The sequence below is a fragment of the Lampris incognitus genome, chromosome 12, assembly GCF_029633865.1.
Source record: "Lampris incognitus isolate fLamInc1 chromosome 12, fLamInc1.hap2, whole genome shotgun sequence".
Taxonomy (NCBI): Eukaryota; Metazoa; Chordata; class Actinopteri; order Lampriformes; family Lampridae; genus Lampris; species Lampris incognitus.
In genome coordinates, this window is record NC_079222.1 from 22,423,303 (window position 1) to 22,447,113 (window position 23,811).

The following is a 23,811-nucleotide window of genomic DNA, read 5'->3' on the forward strand; positions in this document are numbered from 1 at the left end:
TTCACTCATTTTGAATTTGATGCCTGCAACACGTTCCAAAGAATCTGGGACAGGGGCAACAAAAGACTGGGAAAGTTAAGGAATGCTCAAAAAACACCTGTTTGGAACATTCCAGAGGTGAACAGATTAATTGGAAACAGGTGAGTTTCATGATTGGCTAAGGAAAGGAGCATCCCCCGAAAGGCTCAGTCGTTCACAAGCAAGGATGGGGCGAGGTTCACCACTTTGTGAACAACTGCATGAGCAAATAGTCCAACAGTTTAAGAACAACGTTTCTCAACGTACAATTGCAAAGAATTTAGGGATTTCATCATCTACAGTCCATAATATCATCAAAAGATTCAGAGAATCCGGAGAAATCTCTGCACGTCAGCAGCAACGCCGAAAACCAACATTGAATGCCCGTGATCTTCGATCCCTCAGGCGGCACTGCATTAAAAACCGACATCATTCTGTAAAGGATATTACCACGTGGGCTCAGGAACACTTGGGAAAACCGTCGTCAGTTAACACAGTTCGTCGCTACATCTACAAGTGCAAGTTAAAACTCTACCATGCAAAGTGAAAGCCATATATCAACAACACCCAGAAACGCCGCCGGCTTCTCTGGGCCTGAGGTCATCTGAGATGGACTGACGCAAGGTGGAAAAGTGTGCTGTGGTCTAACGAGTCCACATTTCAAATTGTTTTTGGAAATCATGGACGTCGTGTCCTCCGGGCTAAAGAGGAAAAGGACCATTCAGATCGTTATCAGCGCAAAGTTCAAAAGCCAGCATCTGTGATGGCATGGGGGGGTGTTAGTGTCCATGGCATGGGTAACTTGCACATCTGTGAAGGCACCATTAATGCTGAAAAGTACATACAGGTTTTGGAGCAACATATGCTGCCATCCAAGCGACGTCTTTTTCAGGGACGTCCCTGCTTATTTCAGCAAGACAATGCCAAGCCACATTCTGCACGTGTTACAATAGCGTGGCTTCGTAGTAAAAGAGTGCGGGTACTGGACTAGCCTGCCTGCAGTCGAGACCTGTCTCCCATTGATAATGTGTGGCACATTATGAAGCGCAAATTAGGACAACGGAGACCCTGGACTGTTGAGCAGCTGAAGTCGTACATCAAGCAAGAATGGGAAAGAACTCCACCTACAAAGCTTCAACAGTTAGTGTCCTCAATTCCCAAACGCTTACTGAGTGTTGTTGAAAGGAAAGGTGATGTAACACAATGGTGAACATGCCCCTGTCCCAGCTTTTTTGGAACGTGTTGCAGGCATCAAATTCAAAATGAGTGAATATTTGCAAAAAAAACAATAAAGTTTATCAGTTTGAACATTAAATATCTTGTCTTTGTAGTGTATTCAGTTGAATATAGGTCGAAAAGGATTTGCAAATCATTGTATTCTGTTTTTATTTACGTTTTACACAATGTCCCAACTTCATTGGAATTGGGGTTTGTGCATCACCCTGTGTTCCTCCCTCTTCTTGAAATATGTATTCACCACAACCACTTCCATCCATTTCACAAAATCCACCACCATCTGTCCTTCCACATTCCTCTTTTTGACACCATACCTGCCCATCACCTCTTTTCCCTTCACCAACATGTCTATTTAAGTCCACTCCAAATACCATTTGCTACTTCTTGGGTACACTCTCCACCACTTCATCCAACTCACTCCAGAATTCTGATTTCTCTTCCATCTCACACACAGCTTGCGGGGCATATAAACTGATAACATTCATCCTCACTCCTACCCTCCCTCCTCTCCCGCTGCCTCTGGACATGCCTTCCTCCTCTCCTTCTCCTTCGCCCAATAGTAGCATAGTTTCCACCGGCACCCTGCTGGCCAACAGTAACTGTGGCGGTCATTGGTAACTCGGGCCTCGATAGATCTGGTATGGAAATCTGATTGATGATTTGCATGTTTGATTTGGCAAAGGTTTTACACCTTATGCCCTTCCTGATGAAACCTGTCCATTTGCTTATGCATCCTCAGTTGCTGGGTTGTAAGTCTTAAGCACACCCCTTCAAATTTTTCTTAGGACAATTAAGCTTACTTTGACCTTGATCTACCTCTGTGTATTGATAGATCCCAAAATAGTTTACTGCTATTTCTAACGTGCAATAAAGTCATTTATTAAATTGTTGCTCTAAGTCAGTTGATATTTCTTATGGAACATATGTGGTACTAAGTTTAATATCAATATATACAATAAGGAAATCATAGGAAGACATGATGACATTTTTTTGTTTGTCACAACATAGATTATTAATTAAAAGGCCATATTCTGTTGTATCTTGTACTTTTTGCATACATAATAACTTATACACAAATCTGAATATTATAAATTCTCCAGGATCAGGTTGTTTGTTTTTGGTTTTTTTTTAATTGAGTCATATGTATACGTATCAAAAATATTGAACCACAAAACAATTCACGGAAGTCTCCTGTCACATTTAACAAGGTATGTGGCAAATCTGTAAAACAAGGTAAGAGAAGTCAGTAGTTTTCTAGAAAATGTACTCCTTTGTGTTTAATCTCACTACGTATATTTTAAATTATTCAGCTTGAAGACAAAAACATTCCCAATGGCTTATATTTAACGCATTCAACTAAATATAATGTCTAGCAGCTATTAATAAAACTATTAGCACTCAGCTTTAATATACTGACATAGGATATATCTTTTTTTCCTAAAAATTATTTTTCAAAATGCAGTCTCCACTGAATAAACACTCCTATAATTAACTGCAGTAATCATTAAAAACAAAAATAGTCACTTTAAAGAAAATTGTCCAAATTTCTATCATGTAAGAGTAAAAATTTAGATGTTAACTGTATATATCTATTACAGGAACTATTACACTCCCAGGTGAACATCTAGTTGGCCAGTTCCAGATGTTTCCTAATCTAGACTCTGTTAATCTCAAACTGGAAAGGACTTTTCACCTGTTGATTCATCCTTCAACTCCTGTCTGCTAGTTCTTTATGTATTTGTAAAATTATGCAATGGCTATTTTGCATGAAGTACTACATTATGAACACTGCAGCATAGAAATCGTATTACACCAGTGTATTTGGAATATAAACATTGATTAGCTCTTGAGGGGCATGCGGATGCTGTTTAAGGGCCTGTGAGTGCTCTCAAGGAGCATCTGGATGCTCTTGGGAAGCATATGGGTGCTCTCTGGGGGCCACTACATATTGATGGTATGTCAGGTGCTTCATAAACTGTGCTTTGTTGATTATTGTTGCCATGCTATAGCAACAATGAAAGTGTGTTGCATTCCTACAACTCAAGCCACACTTTATGATTGTGAACTCTGAAAGAGAGGAATAACAGTAAAGCAACAAGTTGCAAAATCTGTGCCTCACTGATGTATGACCTTTGATGTAGTTGTTAACCATATATTGTACCGCCTTATAAGTGCAGAAGGGGCAGTGATGAAGTTGACTGCTGCTGTATTTTTCTATTTTAGGACTCTTGCCATCCGATAACACTTCTGTAGCTCTATACATCAAAGAAAATAAGCATAAACATAAAAGGCATGGCAATTACAAATACATAAAATAAGCAATATACATTTGTAGACTATATTTGGACTCGCTATGTGTAACTTAGGTAATGGCCATTGCTTCAATGATATACACTGCTCAAAAAAATAAAGGGAACACCTAAAAACACAATATAGACCTCGATGAATGAAATATTTCAGCTGAAAATCTTTATTTATTAGACAGAGGAATGTGTTTAGAGCAAAATAACCTAAGAATGATCAATGGAAATCAAAATCATTAGCCCATTAAGGTCTGGATTCAGAATCATACTCAAAATCAAAGTGGAAAATGAGAACATAGGCTGATCCAACTTCTGTGGAAATTCTTCAAGACGATTCAAAATGAGGCTCAGTAGTGTGTGTGGCCTCCACGTGCCTGTATGCACTCCCTACAACGTCTGGGCATGCTCCTGATGAGACGACGGATGGTCTCCTGAGGGATCTCCTCCCAGACCTGGATCAGGGCATCGGTCAACTCCTGGACAGTCTGTGGTGCGACATCGCGTTGGCGGATGGTACGAGACATGATGTCCCAGAGGTGCTCGATTGGATTCAGGTCTGGGGAACGTGCAGGCGAGTCCATAGCATCAATGCCCTCGACATACAGGAACTGCTGACACACTCTGGCCACATGAGGACGAGCATTGTCATGCATGAGCAGGAACCCAGGGCCCACTGCACCAGCATATGGTCTGACAATGGGTCTGAGGATCTCATCCCGGTACCTAATGGCAGTCATGGTACCTCTGGCTAGCACGTAGACGTCTGTGCGGCCCTCCAAGGATATGCCTCCCCAGACCATCACTGACCCACCGCCAAACCGGTCATGCTGGAGGATGTTGCAGGCAGCAGAACGTTCTCCACAGCGTCTCCAGACTCTCTCACGTCTGTCACATGTGTTCAGTGTGAACCTGCTCTCATCTGTGAAGAGCACAGGGCGCCAATGGCGAATCTGCCAACCAAGATGTTCTCTGGCAAAGGTCAATCGGGCTGCACGGTGTTGGGCTGTGAGCACAGGCCCCAATTGTGGACGTCGGGCCCTCATACCATCCTCATGCATTCTGTTTCTCACTGTTTGAGCAGAAACCTGCACATTAGTGGCCTGTTGAAGGTCATTTTGTAGGGCTCCGGCAGTGCTCCTCCTGTTCCTCCTTGCACAAAGGACCAGATAGCGGTCCTGCCGCGGGGTTGTTGTCCTCCTGCGGCCCCCTCCACGTCTCCTGGTGTACTGGCCTGTCTCCTGGTACCTCCTCCATGCTCTGGACACTGTGCTGGGAGACACATCAAATCTTCTTGCCACAGCACGCATTGATGTGCCATCCTGGATGAGCTGCACTACCTGAGCAACTTCTGTAGGTTGCAGATACCGCCTCATGCCACCTCTAGTGGTGAGGGCACTAGCGAAATGAAAAACTAACCAAAGATCGGCCAGAAAAGATGGGGACAGGCAAATGGTCTGTGGCCACCACCTGCAAATCCATTCCTTTTATAGAGGTTGTCTTGCAAATTGTCTAAGTTCCACCTGGTGGAAATTAGACAATTTACCAACAGGTGAAATTGATTCACAAATCAGTGTTGCTTCCTAACTGGACAGGTTGATATCTCAAAAGTGTGATTGACTTGGAGCTACATTGCATTGCTTATGTGTTCCCTTTATTTTTTTGAGCAGTGTACATTCAGAGCCAGCCAAACACAACAAGGCATACATACGAAAATCAACGATCATATCAATTACATAACTGTACATGTAGTCGTAGGCTTGCAGGTCAAGTAGGCAAATTTGTCCAAATAAGAGTCCCTCATTGTGAACAATTAGCCTCCTCACATCCAAAAGGTTGCTAATTAATGCAATTCTAACATCGATGCTATCGTGAATTACATAAAAATATACCACTGCATTCGTCTAACATCAGTATTATTAAGTGTAGTATGTATAAAGAGAGTTTCACTTCCATGGTTTGTATTTTTATCCATGTAGGTTAGGCTGGATTAAGATGTGCTTTCGTTTGCCGGCACCCATACCAACATGTACCCTGGCTCTGATGGCTAGTACTGGCATGGGTGAGACCTCCCGGGAAAACTGAGTTGCTGCTGGAAGTGGTGTTGGTAGGCGAGTAGAAAGCTGGGTTTCTGTCACAAATTCCCATCGTTGCCAGTATGAATAGTTTTGATGTAAAATTTTCACAGGCGAGTATTTCACATTTTCATGTCGTTTATTCATCACATCCCCAATGTGTAAAGGACTTTAGCCTGTGGAGATGGAAAATAATAATGCCAACTGAACAAGCCCATGAGATCAATACAGTTTACAATTTTACAATTTAATTTACCAGACGCTTTTATCCAAAGGGATGTACGTCTGGTAGGTAGTTGGCTTGTTTGGCATTTGGACTACAAGCCACCGACTCCTACTTGAGACTCGTCCCAACAAGTTTTGAAGCCCTGATCTCCGGCGGGAAAACCGGCGTAGGTGACCTCCTACTGTGACATTGTGACCTACTTAATAAAGTTACCTCCTTTGCCCTCTTGTAAGTCAGAAAGGGGTTCAACAAAAGTGAGAAGTCCAACTACTGCTTTGGTGCCAGTGAGTCTGCAGGCTTTAAATGATGTCAAGGCTTGGAATTTGTTGCAGATGTGCAATGTCCAGTTCACTGATCTTGTCCGCTGGTCAATGCAGAGGGTGATTACATTTCAACTCAATTTGTTGAGTATCAACAAGGTCAACAGAGAAAAATTGTGGCATATTTGTGTAACAGTAGACCCAAATGTTATTGCAGTCATGCAGGCAACACTGGTTCCTGAAATAATCTGTCATGATTGCAACAAAAAAAAGAGTCTTACACTGTTATCATAAATGTCCATAAAAATACTCTTTATGTCACAACACTTGAATTTCTATCATGACAATTTATATTCTATCTTAATATATAAATTAGTTTTTGCTGTCTTGGCCTTTTTCTTTTTTTTTGTTGGTATAATCTTATAAGCAGCACATATAGATTTATGTGGATCTGTGTTCTGGGAAGTGTATGATATGTTCTTAATCAATACCATATAGGGTATCATGTCCAGCTCTGCTGTGACACAGCTGACAGCACTGGACATATGGAGGAAGTGCTCTGTCCTGGACCTGTAAATGTGTCAGGTCATATCATTGAGGGATTTACTTCCGTAATTCATCTTTTTTTTTCTTTTTCTTTTTTTTACCTGCACCTGCATATCATAATGATGTCTTGTTTTTTGTTTTTGTTTTTTTGCAGCTCATTTTACACATTTTCATGTAACATCTATCACCTTAAACATCTCAAGTACATGCTTGCTCGTTTGATGCTGATGATTTTGTTGGTATTTTTATCCACCCCCTCCCCCCAACCCCACCCCAATATGCCTCCCACCTCTCTTCTCTAAGCCACAATTAGATTCCCTGTTTACCCAGTGGAGACTGGCTTGCATTACTTCTCAAACATAAACACGGTGGTAATCGCTTTGTCTATTTTTCACGTGCCACCATGCAGTCAAGTGCACAGACCCGTATGGGGTTTTCTAGGAATCTGGTGGTGGTAAACACATGGCGGTCCTGCGGTCTCTCTCTCTTGCCCCTAAGCAACAGAGGTCATTTCTCATTTCATAACTAGGCCCAAGGTCCAGGTTTTTTTCTGTTTGTCTGTGGCCTGCTTACAATTACATTAGGTGGCAAGACCCCTGTTGCTATTGTTTTCTGCCAACAGTTAGCCACATGGGCTCAGCAAAGAGGAGAGAAAGGTAATAACCTTTTTCCTCTTTTCTGTTTTCTAGCTGGTTATTACATGCCCATGGATTACAGTGCTTTGCTCCCCCTATAATAACTCCACATTCAGCAGGCTGATTTAGAGAGGGTTGCATTGCACAGCAAATAAGGGGAAAGCCTCGACCACTGGAGGCCCGCTGATCCTATCAGCTACCGAAGGGGGGCTTTGGTTTGAATACTTTCAGTGTCCTTTTTCATATCTTCCTTTTTATGCTCTACACCTCTTTCTCTCACTCTTATCTCTCAATCCTCTTTATTTACCCTAACCCCACCTGTCCATAACGCTCACTGTTGAATTCCCACCACATTGTCCCTTTTTCAGACTCTCTCCTACTGGCCGTCTTTCACTTGGCTGACTTGTACACTTACAGCAGTATCTGCTGCGGTGAATGAGAGTGAGTGATATTGAAAGGAAGTCAGTTCCCATGAAAGACTGTTTAGCCTCCTCTACATCTAACAATGCAGTGTTTTGGAAATACTAACATCAGCTTCTGGATGCATATCCCCACCCATGTGTGGGCTATGCCGTCTGTCTTTCTGGTTAGGGCTGTGCCCAAATTCATCTCAGATGTCCGTTCGACTAATCAGCCCATGTCAGACATCTTCTCTGGTGTTTTTCCAATGAAAGGGGAAAGCCAATTGTGGAAGTCAGTTACTAATTGGAATATGTGTGTGTGTGTGTGTCTGTGTGTCTGTGTTTACATAGGCAAGTGCATGGTCCCCTTGAAGATGTGTACAGTCTCGTCTATTCCTTTGCTCTTAGATGAAGGAATGTCATGGCTTATTGGGGCAAAAGAGCGACTTCCTTTGGCTTTGTTTTCATAGGCCTGGTCCACAGTGATAATTTTTCCGCATGGTTCCTGTGTCTCTGTTAGCCATTTTTTTCACCATGATCAAGCACATCTCCGAAGTTGTCAGCAAAGAGAGGCACTGCCAACCAATTAGAGCACGTAAATAACTTAAGTGCTCCATTGATCCACAGTGTGACAGGGGGAGCCAGAGTGCTTACAAACTCCCATGAACCCTCTCCACCATGCCGGCAACTTTAGGAAAAGCACTGACGTAATGCCTTATTGCCTTTACGGTAATATTGACATTTTGCTTCCTTTTAGGGAATGGCAGAGATTCTGCCAATTATCATTATTATTATTATTATTATTAGTGTTATTTTTATAATTATTATTATTATTATTATTATTTTGCCTGTTGATGAAGAAGCACGTAACCATGAAGATATTGTGAGTTTTTTTTTTTGTTGGCAAAACTTCTACATTATTAGATTGAACAAGTATATTCTTTCAAAACCCTTGAAACTCTTAGACTAAGAGGCCAAATGTCTATTTTTCTTTTTTACCATCAGTCCCAACCTGTATCTCTTGGTCTGTGTATCCGGTATACCTTCTCTCATTTTGTCTCATTCTGAGACCGAGAGGGCTGTAGTACATAGCACAGACCAAACACACACACACACACACACACACACACACACACACACACACACACACACACACACACACACACACACACACACACACACACACACACACACATATATTTGGGGGTGGTTCTCATAGCTTTCTCACCTTTGCAAGAAAAGTCACAGCAGTGAGGGATGCGGCTGTGATGTCAAGTGTAAGCCTGCCAATGTTACTGAGATCTTAATGCTAATTGGGGATGGTGTGTGTGTGTGTGTGTGTGTGTGTGTGTGTGTGTGTGTGTGTGTGTGTGTGTGCTGGGACCGAGGGGCTCATGGTTCCTGGATGAGTCACGGTGGTACCAGAGGAAGGGGTGGGTGTAGGTGGATGATGAGGGGAGGAGCAGAAGGAGGAGTGCATGTACCAAGAGATAATTGCATGTCTCTCACCTGTTACCCTTCACAGGCCTTCAAAAGTGCCACGATGAGCTCATACTGGTGTGCTGGAAAGGGCGATGTCATTGACAACTGGTGTCGCTGCGACCTGAGTGCCTTCAGCAACGACGGCCTTCCCAACTGCAGTCCCCTTAGGCAACCGATGTAAGTGTGGCAATGAATACTGACACCGAGGAGTTCACACACACAATTAATTTCATGGATGCGTGCACTGATGCACACATGCACACAAACCCATTGACTCTTATTCCGTTCCCCTGAGGGCACTTGTTAAAAGTTATAAACACAAGCACAATCCTCAAGGTTTTAATTGCTGTCAGCCGGCCCTTACACCCCCTTCAAGAACATGAGGCTGTGATCTCTCACTGAAGGTGTCCTAATAATTCCCTGGGGGTTGATGTGGGCGATGCTTTCTAGCCATTCTTACCCTGAGACAGAAATAAAGTTGAATCGGTCCCACCTTGAAAATCAAGCCAAGATCAGAGTGAAAAGTAAAACAATAAGTTACAACAGGCTTATTTGTATACTATATAGTTATAATTTATGAAGCTATAATGCGTGATATTTTGTGTTTGTAGAAGGACAATCTAAACAAGTTAGTTTAGAATATAATAAAGACTCCGGGTCGTAGTTAAATTAGTTTTAATGCTCCATCAGCTGTATGATCTCACCTTAAAAGACAAATTATAATTGTAAATTTCAGGTCATGATTTTTACATTTTTTAGATGATATTGTAATTTGTATGTTTTTATAGACACAATGGAGCCAAACTGGTACAGTTGTTGGTGAGGTTAACACCCACCTTCAGGGTTTGGGTTGCAATATCCTGTGTGGCCACAGAATGTTTTACAGGAAATGAGGGACATTAAACCCACATCAAGGTAAAAGACAATATCTTGAAAAAATAGCGATATTGACATTATAAGATATGAGGCCAGAGTGTATCTGTGTTCATGTGAATGTCAACTTGTTTACAGTACTATATGTGTGTCTGTCCCCATACAGGGGAACAGGGGTTCAGCATAAATGAAGGTACCCTTACCTTCCCAGTCTCCAAACTGAACTCTACTACACCACCTTTTTTTTTTATTATTTAATCTAGACAAGATCTAGATTTAGACAGGTCTAAAACACTGACTTTGGAGTGAGCCAAGAATAAAACTACCAACAGAAGTCTGTTAAAAAGCATTTGACAAAGAACTGTCTCTCTGTCAAAACAAAACAAAAATACACAGAACTAACACTTCACTCCATAACCAATGTAAACAGGGAGATAAAGACTGCAAAAGAAAAGATGGCTCATTCCTGCCACTTTTTATTATTTCCAAACAAAAACAGCAATAATCACAATACAGTTTAGGAACATAGATGGAGTCATTGATCAAATCTAGACTTACATCTCTCATATAACTATCACAATGTTCAACAGACATTGTTCCCCAAGTTGAGGGTGGGAAGAAAATGAAATCTAGAATATACAAGACCCTTATTGCAACAGATACTGCTATGGGCCTCCCAGGCAAGAAATGGTCATCTGACATCTCCATTGACAGCTTTCCTCAGCTCTGGTCTTGTATCCTGCACAACACATTTAACAGGTAGGTCCTCCACAGCTGTCATGTTAAGTCCTCTTCATTTCAAATATCAAGCAACACAGCTGCTTTATCCTCGGACCAAATAAGACAACGACCTTGAAATTGATCATTGTTTCTGGTCATTATTCTACGGTATTGTTTGTAAGGTTGGGGGTACCTGCAGTCAGTTGAGACTGAAGTGGTCACTTGAGTGATGAAATGTTTCTCTCAGTAAATACTGTGTCCAGTCCAGATGAACTGTTCAACTTTCTGTGATTTAGCATCAATACGTTATCCATCCCCCAGCACTGTCAACCAAGAGTCAAGACTAAAACAATTCACCGTGGCGGTGTGCAGACTGGTTTTATATTATTCTTAATGATTTCAAACAAACCAGAAAAAAATGTAGTATGTCTGATTAATTAATAGTGGTTTATTTGGTAGCATGTCATAGTGTGACTGATTTTACTAGTTGTATTAGTAATATACAAAGTTAGAGGTGTGCTATTTTATATATTCCCCATTCCCCCCTACCTTGGGATTCCAGGGGGTTGAACTGAGGTTAAGTTATCCCCTTCCCATCTTGTACCTCTGAGTGGGAGACCTTCCCATGCAGTAGCCTTCCTATCAGGGTTACCATGCCGATAAGATTAATGGACCCGCATGGTGACATAATATAATATCATTAATATCAGTGACATTACATTCAAATGAGCGATAGAAAACCGATTGCACAAATGTCACTATTCCATTTTTTTTTAATCTTTTTTTTTTTTTGTACAGGTGCCTCATGCCATCACCGGCAAGGTTCTGCCATTGGCGGCTCCCCATGTCACCTATACCTAAATTTGCCAGTGCCCCCAGAGACTATATTGGACTTCGCCATGAAAAAACTAAATAAATAATGACAGAAAATTATCAGTTACACTTTTTGTCTTTGAGTTTTTAAGTGTATTACTAAAATGGTATTTATAACCAGGTTAAATTCTAATCAGACCTAACATGCAATGGAGACATATGAGCCAAGTGTATTTGAAAGTCAAGTCAAACCTTTTGACTTGATGTCAACTTTGTTCTTCAAAGACCTGAAATTTGACTTTAACAACTGGAAAGTAAAATGTATATTCCCTGACCAAACTGTATTAATTAAATGTGATATTTTTGATACATGAAACTGTATACCAATGTTTCCTAAAGAATGAGTGAATGTTTCATTCATTCATTCAGTCATTCATTCATGACAATTATAAAATAGGATTTTGTTTCAAAGACAAGCTAATTAATCATCTACCACTCACAAATGCAAAAACAGACAAGTCGTTTCCATCCTCAAATTCTGCACCTACCAGAAGACTAGTAAGCAGTTAGGAGGTTTACTAATTGACTTATTAATATTTACCCTCCTTCTTTCTCTCTTTTCTGTTTTCTTTGTCTCCCTCTTTAGCTTGCGCCTTGCCCCTCACCTGGAGCCCTCCAGCACAATGGTGGCTATGGAGTGGGTTGATGTGGAACCCCCAATTGGCTGCAAGATCTCTGATTATATCATCCAACATAAGCGAGTGGAGGACCCTTCAGAGGCAGAGGTCTACACAGGTAGTAGGCAAAATTTCATATATAGTTTAATCACATATTAATTCATAAATACATTTCATAAATAAAGTAGTTTTGTAAAATTGATTTATCTTGTATGTCAAAATCATCCATTCTTATATAACTAGGTCTTATGCACTAGATATGTGTAGTATACAGAAATAAGTCAGTGTGAAATATAGTGAGTCTCGTGTCATCAGGACTTTTGCGCTAACATGAAAAAGATTCTCAGTCAATATCCTTGTTTCAGTCAATGGAGACAAAGCAGAGAGGAGAGAAACGTCATAGTCTTCGAGAATAATAAGTGGTTAATTGGAATGAACGACTCAAAGATGGAGTGAGCAAAGTGAAAGAGTTGGAGGAAGACATTTGGAAATTATCAAATGAGAACAGAAACAGAATGGGAGAGGATGACGCAGACTCCTGAATCACGGGGTGTAGAAGTGGTGCTGGTAGTTGTGAGGAAGTCGGGGTGGGGGATATTAGTAAGAGCCTTGGGTAATAGGAATTTAATAACACTGGAGAAATGAGGTCCTCTGGAAGTAGCTAGCTTTAGTCATTGGGTAGCAGGGACAGGCCATCCATCACCCATGGGGAGGAGCACTGATGAAGCGCGGGTACCAGAAAGCAGAGCAAGGGCGCAGGCAGCCATAGACAGGCATCCTGGGAGAGGTGAGGCAGAGACAGGCAGATGGTGTGGGTGACTCACCCTTCAATGTGCCAGTCACGGCTACAAGTCTTCCACCAATAAAGGTGGTTAAATAGAGATTATAAATCACTGTCTTATGTGGCTATTTTATCCTTTGTTTTCTCTCTCTCTCTTTCTCTGTCTCACTCACTTTCTCTCTCTCTCTCTCTCTCTCTCTCTCTCTCTCTCTCTCTCTCTCTCTCTCTCTCTCTCTCTCTCTCTCTCTCTCTCTCTCTCTCTCTCTCTCTGTCAGCTGTTTTATCTCCCTGACTGTGTTTTTTTTATGTTTCATGAAATGTCTTAAATATGCAAGATATGCCTTCATATCAGGAACAAATTGGAATTATACCACAAAGTCATAGTTGGAAAGCAAAGAGCTCCACTAGAGGTGTGTGAACCCGGAAACACATGAAATGATGGCAACAGAGGATGGTGTGTGTGTGTGTGTGTGTGTGTGTGTGTGTGTGTGTGTGTGTGTGTGTGTGTTTACAAAAGAATGGTCATGACAGGGAAGTGCTGGCAGGGCACTGTGAGACAAACATTAATTATTTTATCAGTGAGCGGATAGGGACGGGAGATCAGGATTGAGACAGCAGTGAACATAGACTTGGGTGTCAGGCTGGAGACAAATGGCCTCTCCAAGCTATACGGTTTCAGCCTGGTAATGGCCTGCCCTAACAGACATGAGGCATCGTGAACAACAACAAGTGTCAGAAATGACAAATTGTCGTTTTATGTCATGTAGTGTGACATGCTGGAAGACAACCAGTGCAGCTTCTGAGAAGCCTCTTGAAGCCCAGACAGCAAGTCTAGTGTGGCAGTATTTGTTTGTTTGTTTTTTTTTTTTTTGCTTTGTCAGCTAGTGTGGAAGCTTCAGACACTAGTTTGGTTGCACTCCCGATGTGTTCAGTGCCATGTCTGAAACCATGTCCTTCCATAACTCTGTCCCTCCATCACCTTCGCTAGACATACACACACAAGCGCTGACCCCTAAATGTGTTTCTACGTAATGGTAAAGCTTGGATTCATACAATCGTGAAGATACAGTAGCTGGAGAGCATTGCAGTTTCACTCATAATTAGGTTTCTGAAAGGTCCCCTTATGGTTTTTGTTGGGGTTTTTTTTTTCTTCAGATTTTTCCCCTTTTTTTCTCCCCATTTGTACTTGGCCAATTGCCCTATTTTATCCCGGTCATTGCTCCACCCCTCTGCCAATCTGGGGAGGGCTGCAGACTACCACATGCCTCATCCAATACATGTGGAGTCGCCAGCCGCTTCTTTTCACCTGACAGTGAGGAGTTTCGCCAGGGGGACGTGGTGTGTGGGAGGAACACACTATTCCCCCCAGTTCCCCCTCCCCCCTGAACAGTTGCCCTGACCGACTAGAGGAGGCGCTAGTGCAGTGATGAGGACACCTACCCACATACAGCTTTCCACCCGCAGACACGGTGTCAGTAAGGACACCCGACCAAGCTGGAGGTAATACGGGGATTTGAACCGGCGATCCCCCCGTGTTGGTAGCCAACAGAATAGACTGCTATGCTACCCGGATGCCCAAGGTCCCCTTATGCTTGATATACTCCTTGCAGATTAGGTTCAGCCCTGATAGCAACATATTTGTCTGTTGATGAAAACTTAATTTTCTCAATTGTTTTGAATGAAAGAGATGCAATTTTCTTTTGGAAAATTGAGGCTTTGTGTCCTAGCAAGAAAACCTAACCAAAGCATAGGACAGTGAAGTGTCTATATGATAATTGTATTGCAGTCCCCAAGGCTACTATTTGCCTAAAAACAATCGTAATGGATACAAATTTGACATTAGGGTTTTTAAAGACATTCAAAGACAGATCCATTGAATTAGGACAATTTGTGGTATTAGAAAAGTATACCTTTTTTACTGAGTGTCAATAAGACTACTGGCTTTGGTGCTAAAGGGATGTGCTTGTATGTGCAGAGTACACTTGCTGTAGAGTGCACCATATCTATCAAAAACAAAGAGCACAAATACCCCAAACAATAAACAGAAGATCTAAAAAGTTGCCATGTGGGGTGAAACTGGGTGAATTGCAGCCAAGCAGGAGCAGCATCAATGAGCAGCACAGACATTTGTCCTCCAGCTACATAACCTGCCCATTTGTGGGGGTGATTGTGATTGGTGTATTTTTAATATATGGGTGAGGCCAGTTTGGTCAAAAGTCAGCAAGTTTCCCTGAATGAGCTTGCTCAACTCATTTAATGAGTTTTCATTTCATTTCCTTTGAGGTGTGAGATGTGACAGCCAATCAACTCCCATATTTTCGTAATGTGTGTGTGTGTGGTGTTAGTGTGTGTGTGTGTTAGTTAGTGTAGGTAGCGGGACCGAAAACTAAAGCACTTATGATCCTAATTCTTTTTGGAGGTGGTAGGTATTGTCTCAGAGAGTAAGGGAAAAATCCCAGAAAATTAAAATTGTGCATAATTATGCATAAATATGCAAAATATGCTATTATGTAGCTGGCTAATAACACTATGGTGTAAACAATTTCACACACGATGCAGGGACCACAACGCACACACGGCTGTTCATTTCCATGCTTTACTAGGAACTCTTCTTCTGTTGGTTACAACCCAGACAACAGCAATATAGAATACAGGTGCCACCTAGTGGTCGCTGGTAGAATAGCCTCATCCATACATAACATCTCCTCCCAACTAAAATATGTTGTACATCAACAATGCAAAAATCACTTCCCGGAACAAAGATTAAGTGACAAAGGCGTAATGTTACTTCCCAAAAGTACATTCAAAACAATGTTATTTTCCGGTATACATTCAGACCCCGTATTTGTTTCCCAATATTTTTATACTCAAAAGTCTCAGTCTCTTTACCACATTATCAATGTGTTTACTCAGCAGAGTTACGTGCAGGTGGTTTAGTATGTCTCACCGGATAGCGCGAGTGTCTAACAGTCTCCGCTATCTTAGTAGGTCCAGCACCAGCTGGTTCACTGGAGTGAGGTGTCTCCGTGGGCTCGATAGCCACTGGAACTGGATTAGTGTTCTCATCAGTGTGAGATGCAGGGGTACCGAGGTGACGTGTAGTACCACCAGCACTACGTTGAGGTGACATAGGGAAGCTGGTAGGAAGGTGGACTGCAGAGCTGACAGCGTCCGCGTGTGCCTGCTCTGTTCGAGTCAACATCTGATCCACATGGCGTTTCCACACTCCCTGTGCTCCCACCTTGACCTCGTATGACACTGGTCCCATTTGAGTCATTATAACTCCTTGTGTCCACTTTTCCCAAGGACAGACTCACCGACTGCAAAGTGTCTGGCCTTGGAGTGTTGTTGACTGCGTTGCTGCTGCGAGTCTTGAGAGCGATGAACAACCCCAGCCACACTGGGTTTGAGAAAGTCCAGTCGCGTGCGTAGCATGCCCCTTGTGAACAGCATAGCCGGCGGTTCCTTTGTCGTGGCGTGCGGGGTGTTGCGATACGTCAACAGGAATGTGTCGAGCTGCTGTTGCACTGGTGCGGCGCCCCTGGAGGATTTGAGGGCGTGTTTGAAAGTCTGTACAAAGCGCTCGGCCAGGCCGTTCGTAGCAGGGTGATACGGCGCTGAGTGAATGTGCTTGACTCCATTGGCTTTCAGGAATGTGGCGAATTCCTCAGAACAGAACTGGGGTCCATTGTTGCTTACGAGAATGTGAGGAAGGCCGTGGCGACTGAAAAGGCCCCTCAGTACTGTGATGGTCTTGCTTGCTGTGGTGCTATCCATGATTTGCACCTCGGGCCATTTAGAATGAGCATCTACTACCACAAGATACATGTGTCCTTCAAATGGACCAGCAAAGTCCACGTGAATCCTTTCCCAAGGACTGGAAGGCCACATCCATGGATGTAGAGGGGCAAGACTCGGTTCTCTCTGACTACGCTGGCATGAGTGGCAGGATTTGGCCTGGAGCTCGATCTGAGAGTCAATACCTGGCCACCAGACATACGACCGTGCCAAGCTTTTCATCCTCACTACCCCTGGGTGTGCTGTATGTAGCTCGTTGAGCACCCGGGGCCGTAGCTTGGGTGGCACTACCACTCGTGTGCCCCACATGAGGCATCCCTGTTGGATTGTGAGGTCATTTTGACGAGTCAGGAAAACAGACAGTTCAGTATCTGTGTTTTTCGTGTTTGGAAAATGTCCAGTAGTGACCATCTCTAGTACGCGAGACAGTGTAGGGTCAGATCTAGTGTTGTTTCGGATATCAGTGGTACTGATTGGTAGTGTGTCTAACTGTGACATGTAAAACACATCTACGGTGTCTATCTTGTCATCGTGAGTGTCCGGAAGTGGCAACCTTGACAGTCCATCTGCATTAGTATGTGCTGAAGCCTTACGATACTCTATAGTGTAATCATGCACTGACAAGAGGAGCGCCCAGCGCTGCATGCGGGCTGCGGCCATCGACGGCGTACTCCTCACTGGACTGAGAATGGAGGTCAGCGGGCGATGGTCTGTGAGTAGAGTGAACTTGTTACCATAGAGATACTGGTGAAACTTACGTATGCCAAAGACTATCCCCAGCGCCTCTCGCTCAATCTGGGCGTAGTTCTGCTCTGCTTTGCTGAGTGCTCTTGACGCATAAGCGATAGGTTTCTCTACACCATCAGGCATGACGTGAGAGAGTACAGCCCCTACCCCATAGGGTGAAGCGTCACAGGCTAGACGGAGGGGCAGCTCAGGGTTGTAGTGGATTAGCACCTTCTGAGATACCATGAGCTCTTTCACTTTTCGGAACGCTGCCTCACAAGCTGTAGTCCACTGCCATTTCTTCCCTTTGTGCAGCAGTGCGTTCAGTGGTTGCAGGATGGTTGCCAGGTCTGGGATGAAACGTCCATAGTAGTTTATCATTCCGAGGAGCGAGCGTAGTTGGCTAACGTTGGTGGGTGCCGGTGCCTCCACAACAGCGCGTTCCTTCTCTGGCAACTTGTGGAGCCCGGCAGCATCAATGATATGACCTAGATACTCTACTGACTCCTGGAAAAACATGCACTTATCCTTTTTGACATGGAGACCATACTCCTCCAGTCTCGTGAGAACGTCGTCCAGGGCTTTCAGGTGGGTCTCTTCATCTGGCCCACTAACCAGAATGTCATCGAGATAACAGTGCGTGAATGGCAATCCAACGAGCACTTGATCCATAGCCTTCTGGAACAACGCTGGTGCCGACGCAATACCGAAGGGCAAACGGTTGTAGCAGAAAAGTCCTTTTGTGTGGAAATAGTCAGTAGCTTCCTCGACTCCTCCACTACTTCCATCTGTAGGTATGCGTTTGACAAGTCCAGTTTACTGAAGCGTTGACCTCCAGCTAGCGATGCAAAGAAATCCTCAATGCGTGGAATAGGATACTTGTCCACACAGAGTGCTTGGTTGAGGGTGACTTTGAAATCACCACAAAGTCTCACCGTGCCATCCTTCTTGTTGACAGGAACTACGGGTGTGGCCCAGTCACTATGCTCCACTGGTGAGATCACGCCAAGGTCAATGAGGCGGGTCAGTTCAGCCTCTACTTTGGATCTCAGAGCATAGGGCACATTACGTGGTGGGCAGAATTTGGGTATGCTATCAGGTTTAAGAGTCACTCTCGCCTTAATGTCTTTCATTGAACCCAACCCATCCGAGAACACAGCAGAATGCCGCTTTAGTACAGCATCTAAACTGTCTTTCTTTTCAAGTTGTACACCACGTGAGAAATACGTGCTGCCCACTATGGAGGAAATAATGCCAAGGCTCGCAGGGTCAAAGTTCTTCACAACGTTGGATGCAGCAAGTGGGTTTTACCAGATCCCCTTGCATGAAGACAGCAGGGGGCTCACCACTTTCATCACCCCATTTGGGAGGTATGCTTTCTGCCGCCTTCCATTTGGTATAGCGAGTGCTCCAGAGATTTTCCAGAGAAAGATGTCGGATGAACGCTAGTAAAAGCTACACAGTTAAGAACCTACGAAGTCGGCTCGTTCTTGAATTATTCTTATGTCAGTAAGACAAGGCGTCTACGGACATTACATGGTGTCAGAATAGTCTGTGTATCGGAACACGAGTGGTCATGCCGAAGTTTAATCCGCCGAGTGAATTCAAGTTTGACTGCCCCGTTGAATGGCGGGAGTGGAAACAACGGTTTTCGCGCTTCAGGCTCGCGACAAAGCTGGATAAAGACGACGGGGAGATTCAAGTGAGTTCGCTGATTTATGCAATGGGCAGCGAGGCTGAAAAGATATTCAGCTCGTTTGACTTCGCGGCGGAGGGTGATAAAGTGGACTATGATATCGTACTGAAAAGGTTCGACGACTACTTTATTCCCCGCCGTAACATCATACATGAGAGGGCGTGCTTCTATCAACGTAGCCAGCAGCCAGGAGAGACAGCGGAGATGTACATCCGGACATTGTATGAGCTGTCTGAACACTGTGAGTTTGGGGACAAGAGGGATGAACATATCAGAGATCGTCTGGTAGTGGGCATAAAAGATAAGGTGCTCTCCCGTCAGTTCCAGCTCACAGCGGACCTTACTCTGGTGAAAGTCATTGAACAAGTGCGCCAGGCGGAGGCAATAACAAAGCAGCTCAGCCTCCAAGCTAACCAACCAGAGGCCCAGCTGGCTAACGTCAATGTTGTCCAACGGCGGGACGGACGCCAAAACAAAAAGGGCGGACAGCGTCATGGTGGCAGCAGTCCTGCAACCAACAAAGTAGATGAATGCGGGAGGTGCGGCAAGACGCAGCACACCGATGAGCGGAAGTGTCCTGCAACGAACAGTAAGTGCAACAAGTGTCATAAAAAGGGACATTGGGAGCGTGTATGTCACTCTAAAGCGGTGAGAGAAGTCACTGAAGAGGTTAAACAGCTGTACTTTCTGGGAGAAGTTGGCAAAGAGAGCAGTCAGGAAGATTGGACTGTTAGTTTAACAATAAGTGATGTACCAATAACCTTTAAAATTGACACGGGGGCTGACGCTACTGTTATCAACCAAGGGACATTTAAAAAACTGAAGCCAAACATAAAACTGGGACCTCCTGACACATGCTTCATAAGCCCAGGTGGAAACATCAGCTGCATAGGACAGTTTCAAGCCACAACCAACTACAAGGAGAAACAATACTCCTTTCCAGTGTATGTGATCAAGGGGAGAGGCAGCTGTCTGCTGAGTCGTCCAGAGGCAGTGGAGATGGGTCTAGTGAAGCGGATGAATGAGGTCAGTGGAGTTTTCGGCTCAAGTGGACTGCTGAAAACAGACCCAGTGAAAATAGCTCTGGTGGAGGGTGCCCAGCCATACGCGGTGCATACAGCCAGACGGATACCGCTGCCACTTGTACCACTGGTTAAGAAAGAACTGCAGCGCATGGAAAATGAGGGCATTATTGAAAAAGTGACTCAGCCCACAGAATGGTGCGCCGCTATGGTGCCGGTGCTGAAACCGAACAAGAAAGAGGTTCGCTGCTGCGCTGACCTCAGGAGGCTGAATCGAGCGGTGAAACGTGAGAAATACGTGCTGCCCACTATGGAGGAAATAATGCCAAGGCTCGCAGGGTCAAAGTTCTTCACAACGTTGGATGCAGCAAGTGGGTTTTACCAGATCCCCTTGCATGAAGACAGCAGGGGGCTCACCACTTTCATCACCCCATTTGGGAGGTATGCTTTCTGCCGCCTTCCATTTGGTATAGCGAGTGCTCCAGAGATTTTCCAGAGAAAGATGTCGGATGAACGCTAGTAAAAGCTACACAGTTAAGAACCTACGAAGTCGGCTCGTTCTTGAATTATTCTTATGTCAGTAAGACAAGGCGTCTACGGACATTACACACCATACACAGTTTTTAAGTCTTTCCAGTTAAGCTTAATAGCTCTCAGCCACTCTCTACCAAATAGTGAAGCTGCATTCACTTTTACAACATACAATGGTAACTCAGCTGTTTGCTTATTCAGGTTTACTTTCACATTAATAACCCCTTCTGGTAACAAAGGTTCACCTGTATACGTCCTAAGGACTACATCAGTAGGCTGCAATGGCACCTTTTTCATTGTACTTTTATACTGTTCCCATGAAATTAAAGATACAGCAGCCCCTGTGTCTATTTCCATTTCAATTTTCTTACCATTTATTTCAGGTAACACAGATATACGTGAATATTTACCCTTACGAGACAGTGCATAACATGGCAATTCGTTATCAGTGTCAGATTTAGTCCCTTCACTTGTACTTTCATTGTCACTGGCCTCCACAATGCACTTTCTTCTTCTTCTTATCTCTCCCGCTGTGTTTGGATGCGTTGCTTTTGCCTTTAAACTCCGGTTTCCCTTCTCTGTATTTCCTCTCTCTGCCATAGTCATTTTTGGGTTTACTTTTACACATGCGACCAATGTGGCCTTTCCTGCCGCATTGATGGCAGTCTCTATCTTTATACCAACAGTCATCATCACTATGATTTGTCTTTCCACACCGCCTGCATTTGGCATGGGATGTTTGAGAGAGAACGGCATTTACCTTTAACGAGCCGCTCAACTGTTGTGCGTCACGCGCCACTGTTTCTGCTGAAACTGCATAAGTGACCGCTTTCTGAAAGGTAAAATTGTCCTCGGTCAACAGGCGCTTCTGAACCGTTTCACTTTTCAGTCCACAAACAATCCTGTCCCGTAGTGTATCCTCTAAGTAGCCACCAAACTCACAATGCTCGGAAAGTCCTTTAAGCACAGCAACATACTGAGCCACCGACTCACCATCCTCCTGATTCCTCTTGTGGAAACAGAATCTCTCTGCTATCACTATCGGTTTGGGGGCGAAATGTCCTTTCAACACCTTTACAATGTCATCACACGTCTTCTCCCCAGGCTTATCTGGAGCAATCGGACTGCGCAATAATCCGTAGGTCTTTGGCCCTATCACACTCAATAGAACCGGCACCTTCTTAGCATCCCTGATCTCATTAGCCAGGATATAATTCTCAAAACGCTCAATATACGTTGCCCATTGTTCACCGGATTCCTCAAATGGTTCCATACCGCCAATAATTCCCGCCATGATGCGTCCTTCTGGTTCCTTTTCCCTTTCTTCTCCGCTACAACTGCGTGGATGACTTCGTCCAAACAAGTAGAAAACTTCCCTTTTCACGGCTACTTTGGTGCCTAAAAGTTTCTACTCCACATCTCGTCGCCAATTTATATTATGTAGCTGGCTAATAACACTATGGTGTAAACAATTTCAGACACGATGCAGGGACCACAACGCACACACGGCTGTTCATTTCCATGCTTTACTAGGAACTCTTCTTCTGTTGGTTACAACCCAGACAACAGCAATATAGAATACAGGTGCCACCTAGTGGTCGCTAGTAGAATAGCCTCATCCATACATAACATATGCATTTTTCTAAAAATGGCTAAAAACCACTTTTCTCGGCATTTCAGATGATTCTGGGCATCTTTGATTTTTTCACCTATATAAAGAAATGTTTCTGGGACTTAGAAATGTTTTGGCATTATGCAAAATAAATGCGTTTTTGCAAAAATGCACTTATGATCCTAATTTTTTTTGGAGGTGGCAGGCATTTATCCAGAGAGGACCAGAAAAATAGCAGAAAATTAAAATGATTATAATAATTATGCAAAATATGCATTTTCTAAAAATGGCTAAAAACCACTTTTCTCGGCATTTCAGATGATTCTGAGTATTTGGGGGGAGGGAGTTGGAGTGGGGGGGGTAAACCACTTTTCTCAGCATTTCAGATGATTCTGAGCATTTGGGGGGAGGGAGTTGGAGTGGGGGGGGGGTTTAGGGGCAGGGGGAAGGCGGTTAGCTGGCAGGATGAAGAGGAGGGAGATTTAGACGGGTGGATAACCAAACCGCTACATTGTAGCGGGGTTCTTCTACTTATTGAATATTTGCAACATCATACTGATTTGATAAGGACTATTTCTCTGCCTTAAAGTCAAGCGTTGGACTCATCATGCATCTAACCACTATTTTAGTGACTTTGACAAATAGACACTGACAAAGGCTCTACTTTGATGTTGGTTTGAAATACATCTTTTCAATAAAGATTTGGTCATACTTATGCGAAGGCCATGATTCCCAATTCCCCCAACTGTCATCCTGATGTTCTCTCAAGCTTTTTTTTCTTCTGCTTATCTCTTGCCTCATCAACCATTAATCTGGACTGCTTGTCCTTAAATCACAGCTAGGTTGAGATGACAAGCTTTTGTGAATGTGCTCATCAGCATAGCATGATGGCTCCTATCACACACACACACACACGCACACACACACACACACACACACACACGCTCAGCTCTAATTAAAAACCGGGGGCCGGTCGCAAAAAACACCTTAAGTTAAGATGTTCCTTAAAGTCTGATTTAAGGTTTACTTAAAATAAAACCAGTTGCACAAAACACCCTTAAGTCATCTCCTTAAGGTTTACTTAAAATGTTCATAGTCTTTAAGGATTTCTTATCTTGGTCTTATACTTAAGGAATCCCTTAGAGTTTGTTAAACCTTTGCACAAAAGACCTTCGCAACCAAAGTAAGGGGAAAAAAATCTTAAGGTCCCTCTAACTCGGGCGTCCGGGTGGCATAGCAGTCTATTCCGTTGCCTATCAACACAGGGATCTCCAGTTCGAATCCCCGTGTTACCTCCGGCTTGGTCGGGCATCGCTACAGACACAATTGGCCGTGTCTGCGGGAGGGAAGCCAGGTGTGGGTATGTGTCCTGGTCGCTGCACT

At 43.7% G+C, this 23,811-nt stretch overlaps 1 protein-coding gene across 1 annotated transcript in view; it reads left to right on the forward strand.

Annotated features, from left to right (window-relative positions):
• Positions 1-23,811, forward strand: part of LOC130121572 (astrotactin-2) — a 570,216-nt gene that overhangs the window by 514,449 nt on the left and 31,956 nt on the right. Inside the window, exons 19-20 of the mRNA XM_056290419.1 lie at positions 9,223-9,356; positions 12,232-12,380. Coding sequence (XP_056146394.1) covers positions 9,223-9,356; positions 12,232-12,380 — 283 coding nt within the window. The remainder of the gene's footprint in view (positions 1-9,222; positions 9,357-12,231; positions 12,381-23,811) is intronic.